Below are 12792 nucleotides of genomic sequence, written 5' to 3' on the forward strand. Positions count from 1 at the left end.
CCATTGCTCCTCATACACACCTCACACTGCAGTCACTGAGGGTGCAGGGCACTGGGGGGGGGGCGCCCTGAGCAGCAATAAAAACACCTTGGCTGGCAAATATACATCACATATAACCCCCAGGGCTATATGGATGTATTTTAACCCCTGCCAGAATCCATAAAAATGCGGGAGAAAAGTCAGCGAAAAAGGGGCGGAGCCTATCTCATCAGCACACTGGCGCCATTTTCTCTCACAGCTCCGTTGGAGGGAAGCTCCCTGGCTCTCCCCTGCAGTTACTACACTACAGAAGGGGGTTAAAAAAGAGAGGGGGGCACTAATTAGGCGCAGTATTAATAAAACAGCAGCTATAAGGGGAAAAACACTTCTATAAGGTTATCCCTGTATATATATAGCGCTCTGGTGTGTGCTGGCATACTCTCCCTCTGTCTCCCCAAAGGGCTAGTGGGGTCCTGTCCTCTATCAGAGCATTCCCTGTGTGTGTGCTGTGTGTCGGTACGATTGTGTCGACATGTATGAGGAGGAAAATGGTGTGGAGGCGGAGCAATTGCCTGTAATGGAGATGTCACCCCCTAGGGAGTCGACACTTGAGTGGCTGAGCTTATGGAAGGAATTACGTGACAGTGTCAGCTCTTTACAAAAGATTGATGACATGAGACAGCCGGCTACTCAGCCTGTGCCTGTCCAGGTGTCTCAAAAGCCATCAGGGGCTCTAAAACGCCCGTTACCTCAGATGGCAGATACAGACGCCGACTCGGATACTGACTCCAGTGTCGACGATTAAGAGACGAATGTGACTTCCAGTAGGGCCACACGTTACATGATTGAGGCTATGGAAAATGTTTTACATATTTCTGATAATACCAGTACCACTAAAAAGGGTATTATGTTGGGTGAGAAAAAACTGCCTGTAGTTTTTCCTGCATCTGAGGAATTAAATGAAGTGTGTGATGATGCGTGGGTTTCCCCCGATAAAAACTGTTAATTCCTAAAAAGTTATTAGCATCATACCCCTTCCCGCCAGAGGATAGGGCACGTTGGGAAACACCCCCTAGGGTGGATAAAGCGCTCACACGCTTGTCTAAACAGGTGGCACTACCGTCCCCGGATACGGCCGCCCTTAAGGAACCTGCTGACAGAAAGCAGGAAAATATCCTAAAAATGTATATACACTCACACGGGTGTGATACTGCGACCAGCAATCGCCTCAGCCTGGATGTGCAGTGCTGGGGTGGCTTGGTCGGATTCCCTGACTGACAATATTGATACCCTAGATAGGGACAGTATATTACTGACTATAGAGCATTTAAGAGATGCATTTCTATATATGCGTGATGCACAGAGGGATATTTGCCGACTGGCATCAAGAGTAAGTGCGCTGTCCATTTCTGCCAGAAGAGGGTTATGGACAAGACAGTGGTCAGGTGATGCTGATTCCAAAAGGCATATGGAAGTATCGCCTTATAAAAGGGAGGAGTTATTTGGGGTAGGTCTAACAGACCTGGTGGCCACGGCAACGGCTGGGAAATCCACATTTTTACCCCAGGTAGCCTCTCAACATAAGAAGACGCCGTATTATCAGGCGCAGTCCTTTCGGCCCCATAAGGGCAAGCGGGCAAAAGGCTCCTCATTTCTGCCCCGTGGCAGAGGGAGAGGAAAAAGGCTGCAGCAGAAGCCATTCACAAGCTGTATTCCCAGCAGGTGATAATCAAGGTACCCCTCCTACAACAGGGAAAGGGGTATTATTCCACGCTGTTTGTGGTACCGAAACCGGACGGCTTGGTGAGACTTATTTTAAATCTGAAATCCTTGAACACTTACATACAAAGGTTCAAATTCAAGATGGAGTCACTCAGAGAGGTGATTGCGAACCTGGAAGAAGGGGATTATATGGTGTCTCTGGACATCAAGGATGCTTATCTCCATGTCCCAATTTACCCTTCTCACCAAGGGTACCTCAGGTTTGTGGTACAGAACTGTCACTATCAGTTTCAGACGCTGCCGTTTGGTTTGTCCACGGCACCCCGGGTCTTTACCAAAGTAATGGCCGAAATGATGATACTCCTTCGAAGGAAGGGAGTTTTAGTTATCCCTTACTTGGACGATCTCCTGATAAGGGCAAGATCCAGGGAACAGTTGGTAGTCGGGGTAGCACTATCTCAAGTAGTGTTGCGGCAGCACGGTTGGATTCTCAATATTCCAAAATCGCAGCTGATCCCGACGACACGTCTTCTATTCCTTGGGATGATCCTGGACACAGTCCAGAAAAAGGTGTTTCTCCCGGAGGAGAAAGCCAGGGAGTTATCCGAACTAGTCAGAAACCTCCTAAAACCAGGCCAAGTGTCAGTGCATCAGTGCACAAGGGTCCTGGGAAAAATGGTGGCTTCCTACGAAGCAATTCCATTCGGCAGATTCCACGCAAGAACTTTCCAGTGGGACCTGCTTGACAAATGGTCCGGATCGCATCTTCAGATGCATCAGCGGTTAACCCTGTCACCAAAGACAAGGGTGTCTCTCCTGTGGTGGTTGCAGAGTGCTCATCTTCTAGAGGGCCGCAGATTCGGCATTCAGGACTGGGTCCTGGTGACCACGGATGCCAGCCTGCGAGGCTGGGGAGCAGTCACACAGGGAAGAAATTTCCAGGGCTTGTGGTCAAGCCTGGAGACATCACTTCACATAAATATTTTGGAGCTAAGGGCCATTTACAATGCACTAAGCCAAGCAAGACCTCTGCTTCAAGGTCAGCCGGTGCTGATCCAGTCGGACAACATCACGGCAGTCGCCCACGTAAACAGACAGGGCGGCACAAGAAGCAGGAGGGCAATGGCAGAAGCTGCAAGGATTTTTCGCTGGGCGGAAAATCATGTGATAGCATTGTCAGCAGTGTTCATTCCGGGAGTGGACAACTGGGAAGCAGACTTCCTCAGCAGGCACGACCTCCACTCGGGAGAGTGGGGACTTCACCCAGAAGTCTTCCACATGATTGTAAACCGTTGGGAAAAACCAAAGGTGGACATGATGGCGTCCCGCCTAAACAAAAAATTGGACAGGTATTGCGCCAGGTCAAGGGACCCTCAGGCAATAGCTGTGGACGCTCTTGTAACACCGTGGGTGTACCAGTCAGTGTATGTGTTTATCTCCTCTTCCTCTCATACCAAAAGTACTGAGAATTATAAGACGGAGGGGAGTAAGAACTATACTCGGGGCTCCGGATTGGCCAAGAAGGACTTGGTACCCGGAACTTCAAGAGATGCTCACGAAGGACCTGTGGCCTCTACCTCTAAGAAGGGACCTGCTCCAGCAAGGACCCTGTCTATTCCAAGACTTACCGCGGCTGCGTTTGACGGCAGGGCGGTTGAACGCCGGATCCTGAAGGAAAAAGGCATTCCGGATGAAGTCATCCCTACCCTGATCAAGCCAGGAAGGATGTAACCGCAAAGCATTATCACCGCATTTGGCGAAAATATGTTGCGTGGTGCGAGGCCAGTAAGGCCCCGATGGAGGAATTTCAACTAGGTCGATTCCTGCATTTCCTGTAAACAGGAGTGTCTATGGGCCTAAAATTGGGGTCCATTAAGGTTCAAATTTCGGCCCTGTCAATTTTCTTCCAGAAAGAACTAGCTTCAGTTCCTGAAGTTCAGACGTTTGTAAAAGGGGTACTGCATATACAGCCTCCTTTTGTGCCTCCAGTGGCACCTTGGGATCTCAATGTAGTTTTGGGGTTCCTAAAGTCACATTGGTTTGAACCACTTGAATCTGTGGAGTTAAAATATCTCACATGGAAAGTGGTCATGTTGTTGGCCCTGGCCTCGGCCAGGCGCGTGTCAGAATTGGCGGGCTTTATCCTGTAAAAGCCCTTATCTGATCTTCCATTCAGACAGGGCGGAATTGAGGACTCGTCCTCATTTTCTCCCTAAGGTGGTTTCAGTGTTTCATCTGAACCAACCTATTGTGGTACCTGCGGCTACTAGTGACTTGGAGGACTCCAAGTTGTTGGACGTAGTCAGGGCCTTGGAAATATATGTTTCCAGGACGGCTGGAGTCAGAAAATCTGACTCGCTGTTTATCCTGTATGCACCCAACAAGCTGGGTGCTCCTGCTTCTAAGCAGACTATTGCTCGTTGGATTTGTAATACAATTCAGCTTGCACATTCTGTGGCAGGCCTGCCACAGCCAAAATCTGTAAAAGCCCATTCCACAAGGAAGGTGGGCTCATCTTGGGCGGCTGCCCGAGGGGTCTCGGCTTTACAACTTTGACGAGCAGCTACTTGGTCAGGGGAAAACACGTTTGCTAAATTCTACAAATTTGATACCCTGGCTGAGGAGGACCTGGAGTTCTCTCATTCGGTGCTGCAGAGTCATCCGCACTCTCCCGCCCGTTTGGAAGCTTTGGTATAATCCCCATGGTCCTTACGGAGTTCCCAGCATCCACTAGGACGTCAGAGAAAATAAGAATTTACTTACCGATAATTCTATTTCTCGTAGTCCGTAGTGGATGCTGGGCGCCCATCCCAAGTGCGGATTGTCTGCAATACTTGTACATAGTTATTGTTAACTAAATCGGGTTATTGTTGTGAGCCATCTATCCAGAGGCTCCTCTGTTATCATGCTGTTAACTGGGTTCAGATCACAAGTTGTACGGTGTGATTGGTGTGGCTGGTATGAGTCTTACCCGGGATTCATAAATCCTTCCTTATTGTGTACGCTCGTCCGGGCACAGTATCCTAACTGAGGCTTGGAGGAGGGTCATAGGGGGAGGAGCCAGTGCACACCAGGTAGTCCTAAAGCTTTACTTTTGTGCCCAGTCTCCTGCGGAGCCGCTATTCCCCATGGTCCTTACGGAGTTCCCAGCATCCACTACGGACTACGAGAAATAGAATTATCGGTAAGTAAATTCTTATTTTTCTTCCAAAGGTGGTTTCATCTTTCCACTTAAACCAACCTATTGTGGTGCCAGTAGTTACTGACACGTTCACTGAGTCAAAGTCTCTAGATGTGGATAGAGCTTTGAAGATTTATGTCGCTAGAACAGTTAGAATACGGAAAACAGAGTCTTTGTTTGTCCTGTATGCTCCCAAGCAAACTATTGCGCGTTGGATCAGAAGTACGAATCAGCACGCTCATACTACGGCTGGATTGGCGTTACCGACGTCTGTGAAGGCCCATTCCACTAGGAAGGTGGGCTCATCCTGGGCGGCTGCCCAGAGGGTCTCGGCATTGCAACTTTGCCGAGCAGCTACTTGGTCGGGGTTAAACACATTTGCAAAATTCTACAAGTTTGACACCTTGGCCGATGAAGACCTCAAGTTCGGTCAATCGGTGCTGCAGGGTCATCCGCACTCTCCCGCCCGTACTGGAGCGTTGGTATAAACCCCATGGTCATGAAGTGGACCCCAGCATCCTCTAGGACAGGTGAGAAAACAGGATTTTGATACCTACCGGTAAATCCTTTTCTCCTAGTCCGTAGAGGATGCTGGGCGCCCATCCCAGTGCGTACTTTACCTGCAGTTTTGTTTATTAGAGTTACACATGTTGTGTTTTATTAGTTTCAGCTTGTTTGCTTTAATTGGTTGATGCCTGTTGGCGTGTGTTATGTTGAATGCCATGTTGTGCGGCATGGTTGAGGTGTGAGCTGGTATGTATCTCACCATTAGTATTAAAGTAAATCCTTTCCTCGAAATGTCCGTCTCCCTGGGCACAGTTACTATAACTGAGGTCTGGAGGAGGGGCATAGAAGGAGGAGCCAGTTCACACCCATTGAAAAGTCTTAAGAGTGCCCATGGCTCCTGCGGAACCATCTATACCCCCATGGTCATGAAGTGGACCCCAGCATCCTCTACGGACTAGGAGAAAAGGATTTACCGGTAGGTATCAAAATCCTGTTTTTACTGATCTTAGGGTTAGGCTTCGGTTTGAGTTAGGTTTACTTACCTTGTCAATGGAAAACCACATGGTTGGCATGCTGCCTGTTGACACGTCGAAATCCCAACAGTGAATATCGACATTCAGAACATAAACAGTATTAAAAGAGGGTATGGGGCTTCATTTGGGAAGGGTGCACTCTGATCTAATATTTATACACATATTAAACCATCTCCTGTTAGGTAGGCAATTAAATGTATAGAAATACGTCTATATGTGAGTATATATATTATCTTGATACTGACATATAAGCCGGGATGTAATAAAGTCGGAGTTCAGCGGCCGTGCGGTTTGCCGGCTGAGCTCAGACATTTTTTTTTTAAAGCTGTAAGCATTTACAAGGCTAAACCATGACTTGTAAATGATTTCCCCTTTAAAAAAAGCCAGAGTTCTGTCTGCATCCCGCACGGAAGCTGAACTCAGACTTCATTACATCCCGGCCCTAGTATTTTTATACATTGTATATACTGTATAATATATATAGCCTCAAAAATTGGATCAATCCTATGCCATATGACTGTTAAAAATTCAAAAAACAGGTTGTACATTTACTTATATATTATTATTAGTAACAATAATATTAATAATTAAATTAATAATACAGATCTAGAAATGTAAGAAGAAAATGGGGGGGGGGTTTGTTAAATCTGCTGTATATTACCTCTATCAAATAAGAAATACATATGAAAATGGAAAGAAATTGCTATGATTAAATATATAGGGTTTGGGAATATATTCTCAATGGCTTAATATACCATATTGTTTATAGTTTTCTTGCATACACATAGATGTATTCTCATAAACCGAAATGTATGTAATATACTTTAGCTAATATAGATATGATATCCAGATATGAATTTATAGTAACTTATCATATATGTTATTATCAATTATAGTGAATATACACTCAAACCGATGTAGCAAAACAGTATTGATAGTATGATACATCAATAGTGGTATCAAAATTGCCATGTATACATAAAATGAACCTCTAAGTGTGTATTCAGTGTGTTAATAGAGATGTTTGTTTATTTTCTGTGAATACAGTACAGGTTGAGTATCCCATATCCAAATATCCGAAATACGGAATATTCCGAAATACGGACTTTTTGAGTGAGAGTGAGATAGTGAAACTTTTGTTTTTTGATGGCTCAATGTACACAAACTTTGTTTAATACACACAGTTATTAAAAATATTGTATTAAATGACCTTCAGGCTGTGTGTATAAGGTGTATATGAAACATAAATTAATTGTGTGAATGTAGATACACTTTGTTTAATGCACAAAGTTCTAAAAATTATTGGCTAAAATAACCTTCAGGCTGTGTATATAAGGTGTATATAAAACATAAATGCATTCTGTGCTTAGATTTAGGTCCATTCACCATGATATCTCATTATGGTATGCAATTATTCCAAAATACAGAAAAATCCAATATCCAAAATACCTCTGGTCCCAAGCATTTTGGATAAGGGATACTCAACCTGTAATTATATTCCTCACAAAACTATTAACCTAAGTGGTATGTTTCGTAATTTGTCAATGTTAGATGTGTGATTTTATAATATAATTTACACTGATTACCTTATATTGCATCAGGGGAAAGATTTCAGGGCCTCTGTAAGGCCATTGTATTGTACCCTACCACTAGTTCTATGGAATAGGAAGACTCACACGAGCAGTACGGGTGCACTGAATTGTGATTGTGATTCAAGTAATACCTGTTTTGGTGAAATCAGAATTAAGTTTACAGAAAGTTGGGATGAACATACTATTTAGGGGTTCTTTGGGCCTAATTCATGTTTGTAGGCATCAGAACTGCTAATCTTATCAAGTGAAACTGCCACCCAGAAAAGATGACGTCCACTGGAGCCACCGCAAACTTACAGTATTTGTAACTGCGTATACATACGCAGCCTATACGTTTTTTGTACGTACATGATTGCAGATACATGCCCCGCTAATGGCCATGACACGCCTGTGTTTTTGTTGCCACTCTCTGTTCCCAACCACAAACGGTTACATCCTGTCAATCACTCTGCTATGATATCCTCACTGTGCGCGTGATTGCAAAGGAACCTTTACAATTGCTACGCATGCACAGTCTGCAGATAATCAGCGATTGCGTGCAAACATGAACTAGGCCCTATGTCTAGCTTAATAAATTCCTTCATCGGTAATAGTACAACATTCATGTATTTCATAATCAGAGTCTGTAAAAACAACTTTGCACAAATTGGCAAAATACCAGCGATTCCAAGCAATAATGTATTACAATTTGTATTTGGATCTCCAGGTCCATTATATATGTAAGAGTTTTGCTTCTTGCCTTACTTTAGTGCATTTTTGGGACCAAAAGATCTTTTCCCCTACAAGGAATTTAAGGACAAATTTGGAAAGTCAAACAAGCGGAAAGGATTCAACGAAGGATTGTGGGAGATTGAAAACAACCCTGGTGTTAAATTTACTGGTTATCAGGTAATCAAAGTTTATAATTACCAGTAACATACCATAGTATAATAATTTAATCATTTAGATCTAAAATAAAGATTTACAGGCAACTAAATCTGAATTGTGCAGTTGAGTGAAAACTCTTGATCTCCGGCTAAATTGTGGCCTTCTGTGGGATTACTGACCGTTTCAATCCATGGTCACAACTTTAGAATTTTCTGTCCTGATACGTTTTTAAACCATTTACAAATTTATAAAGCTTTTTAGTAGCCTTATTTTATAATCCTATTTTTCAACTGAGTGATAATTTCATCTAATTTAATCCATTCTTATATCTTAATTGAAACTGCACTCTTGTATATGAACTAGCTAAGTGCAAGCAGTTGTCCCTTTGTATAATTAATATTATGTATTATGTGCTCCCAAGATGGGTCATTCTATATCATCTGATCCAATTTTTAATAACTTTTATTTACCATGGTCTTCCTTATGGGTGTAGTAGGGTATGCCGGCTGTCGGGGTCCCGGCGCATAGCATACCGGCGCCGGAATCCCGAACGCCGGCATACCGAGAGTGTGGCGAGCGCAAATGAGCCCCTTGCGGGCACGGTGGCGGGCTACGCGCGCCACGCTATCTATTCTCCCTCCAGGGGGGTCGTTGACCCCCAAGAGGGTGAAACGGTGTCAGTATGACGGCTCTCGGGATTCCGGCGCCGGAACCCCGACAGCCGGCAAACTGAAAACCACCCCTTCCTAATTTGTATTGCACTCTGCATAACAAATGGAACATTGAAGCTGATTACAAATCTTCTTGTTTACATTTTTATCTCATGTAGTTTTTGAGTTTTGAATATGTCAAAAATGTACTTGTCAGTATACAAAACCTAATTTTCTCAGGCTAGGAATAAAATATTTCCAAGTTAAAAAAGAACACAACAGGCTTTAATTTAATATACCACATTACTTGGCTTAAGGCATCAATATTTCAAGGTCACAGACTAAAACACTTAAAAACAAATTAAAAAAACCCATATGGTTTGTGTTTATTCCTTGATGCTTAGAGTTTCCATCTCAAATTTCAAGTTGGAACCTAAATGGGTTATTATATATATATTTTTTTTTTAAATTGTGTTTATTGAAGAGAAGAAAAGTAACACACATGTAACAGTATTAATACATATCAATAAAGGCGAACATAGAAATCCACTGTCCGTATATTATTGTGACATGTTAAATGTGGGAAATTGCGAAACAAAATAGTATAAACCCTAATGATCATGAAATACAGTACATCAAAATTAGTCAATTATACATATGTATGACTATATTTATAAGTGAGGTGTTAAAAGTCCAACGGCAAAAGACCTATCTAAAGAAGCTCAAAACGGTGGCGACCCATCGGTGAGGGTTGCCATATTATACCACGTCGTTAACCGTACCACTTTACGTATACTTTCTTTGGTGTTCACAGGTAATGTGATCAAAAAAGGCAGCCATATTGCAAAAAACTTAGGAGCACGAGATTCAACATCTAGAGAACATTCTGTCCAATCCATTTGGAATAGAAATATTAACCGTGGTAACACAAGAGACACAGGAATATGATCTTTTTGTATCCACTGAGATAGTATTGTTTTCTTTGCTGCTGCTGCAATGCGAGCCAGAAGCAGTCTTGTACCCTTGGATAAAGCGGGAGTGTAAGGTTCTACATAATTCCAAAGGGCCCATGCCATTGTCATTGTAAATGGTATACCCAAGTTAACCCCGATGTACACCTGTATTAGTTCCCAGAATGATTGTATAATTGGGCAAGACCATAAACAGTGTATAATATCAGCATCGGGGGACTTGCATTTGAAACATTGAGAATTGTCTGCTGCCCCTGTAAGGAATCGCAGCCTAGGGGTATAGTAAGCTCTATGTAAAATTTTTAAATGCATCTCTGCATAAGAGGAAGATACCAATTGTTTATTAAGCAAATTAGACCATTTAATAATAGTGTGCAAATCCACTCCCGGAAAGACATCCTTCCATTTAGCTATGCCCGCAGTAAGTTTAGTATAGTCAATCTTCCGTCTGGTGTAAGAGTATATTAAAGATGCAGAATGGGGGGAGTCTAAACGTCGTCGTACAATTCCATCCAGTAGAAAAGTACGATCAATGGGCTGTAGGTGTGTCATAATGTGTGTAGCAAAACTACGCATCTGAAAATATGCAAAAAAGGGAAATTTCAAAGTCGGGTATCTAGTTTGTAATTGGGACAGCGATAATACCGCCGAACAGTCATCATTCAAAAATTTAAACAATGAACGGAGTCCCTGGAGGTGCCAACCACGTACAATCCTGCCCGCATCCCCTCCCTGAAAAGCCGGGTTCCCAACTAAAGGCTGGAACAAGGAATGAGTCAGAGTGAGTTTAGAACGTTTTCTAATTTGCTGCCACGCCTTGTAAGGAGCATATAATAATGGAATTGATTTAATATCCTGTAATATAAAGGAATTCGGAAAATGTAGTATCTGTACCAAATCATAACTGGGATACAAAGCTTGTTCCAGAGCCTTGTTAACAAAATTGTCTCCGTTACCTATCCAATCTAGGGCGCATCTATAATTAGCTGCTAAGGAGTAATCTTCCGGGCAGGGGAGATTAACTCCTCCAAGTGAGGGTGGTTGTTTTAATTTGAACAGCGCTATACGAGGACGCTTATTCGCCCATATAAATTTAGTAATGGCTTTATTTAGTGTATGTATATCTTTTTTTAATAGCAAAAACGGAAGCATCTGTATCGGGTAAAGTAGGCGAGGAAAAGACACCATTTTATACAAGTGACACCTACCCAAGTAAGAAATTGGCAGATGTTACCATCTCGTAAAGTCCTCGATCATCCTATTAATATAATAAGAAAAGTTTAAAGAGTATAATTCCGAGGGATCAGATGATACACGTATACCAAGATATGTTATGTAGTTATGCGCCCATTTAAATGGGAACGCATCATCCCATCCCACCCTCGCGTCTCCACCCAGTGCCAGTGCCTCAGTCTTGTCAAAATTAATTAAAAATCCTGATATTAAGTTAAAATTCTCTAGTGCGGTCAATAGTGAGGGAAAGGATGTCATGGGGTCACTGAAATATAGTAGAAGATCATCCGCAAAAGCGGAGACCTTTATAGTGTGAGAGCCCACTTCGATACCTTTCCAAGATACATCACTTATGAACGTGCGTATGAGCGGGTCTAAAGCCAGATTAAATAACAAGGGGGAGAGGGGGCACCCCTGTCTTGTACCCCTATATAACTGAAACGATTTTGTGTTTAATCCATTGATCGTGATATACACTTGTGGAGTGGCATATAGTGTTTTAAAAACATCAATAAACTTAGTACCAAAATGTTGGGCATGTAGGACTCGCAATATATGAGCCCAGGAGACACGGTCAAATGCCTTGTCTGCATCACAACTGACTATAAGGGCTTTGTGAGACTTTGATTGTCTCGAGCTATATATCGCTGCCATTAAAGTACGGATATTATGTACTGAAGTTCTGTTTCTAACAAACCCATTTTGAGCTGGGTGTAAAATTCGCTGTAAAATGGGCTGAAGTCTAAACGCTAGTAATTTGGTAAATAATTTCAAGTCCTGGTTTAGTAAGGAGATCGGCCTATAAGATTGGACATACTTGGGATCTTTTCCCGGTTTCGGAAAGACCACTATTCTAGCCTCATCAAACCCGGTCGGGGCTGGATTCCCTTGTAATATAGAATTAAAAAGAGCTAGCATATAAGGCATTAAGTGAGGAGCCAGCATTCGGTAATACTCCGCCCCAAAACCATCCGGCCCAGGGGACTTCCCCTTTTTCAACAATTTGATTAGAGATAATATTTCAGGTTCCTGAATTGGCGTCGTCAGAGATTCTCTCTCTTCCTCCGTCAACACCGGAAGTCCTGCCTTATCCAAAAATCTCTGGCCCTCCATTGGATGATCAGGAGGAGATTTATACAAAATTTGGTAGTAACGTAAGAATTCCTCCGAGATAGCAGGAGTATCCAAAACGTGAGAGGTGAGATCAGTTGACAGTTGAGTGATGCGTGAAGGAGCAGAGTACGACCGAACCAAATTTGCCAACAACCTGCCCGATTTATTGCCAGTTCTAAAAAACTTGTTTCTATGAATATCATGAGAAAAGCTTGCCCGCTCAGTGCATAGGGCATCGTATTGTTGTTTAGCAGTAAGATAAGCCTGGCGGTTTTCAAGTGAATAATGTGAAGAGAGTATATCATAAGTTCTAGTTAAATTTTGACTAAGATCATTTAATTGATTATTCAGTGCCTTGCGTCTCCTGGAGACATACTCCATGATCTGACCCCGTATTACCGGCTTCGAGGCGGACCAAAATAGGTTGATGTCCCCGATATGTTC

The 12792-nt window shown here is 43.0% G+C and overlaps 1 protein-coding gene across 3 annotated transcripts in view; it reads left to right on the plus strand.

The window, feature by feature from the left end:
- HDGFL3 (HDGF like 3) overlaps positions 1-12792 on the plus strand; it is a 141709-nt gene that overhangs the window by 60060 nt on the left and 68857 nt on the right. For all 3 annotated transcript variants that reach the window (XM_063925968.1, XM_063925966.1, XM_063925967.1), the window contains exon 3: positions 8264-8402. In XM_063925968.1, the coding sequence (XP_063782038.1) occupies positions 8264-8402 (139 nt within the window). The remainder of the gene's footprint in view (positions 1-8263; positions 8403-12792) is intronic.

The sequence above is a fragment of the Pseudophryne corroboree genome, chromosome 6, assembly GCF_028390025.1.
Source record: "Pseudophryne corroboree isolate aPseCor3 chromosome 6, aPseCor3.hap2, whole genome shotgun sequence".
NCBI classification, from domain to species: Eukaryota; Metazoa; Chordata; class Amphibia; order Anura; family Myobatrachidae; genus Pseudophryne; species Pseudophryne corroboree.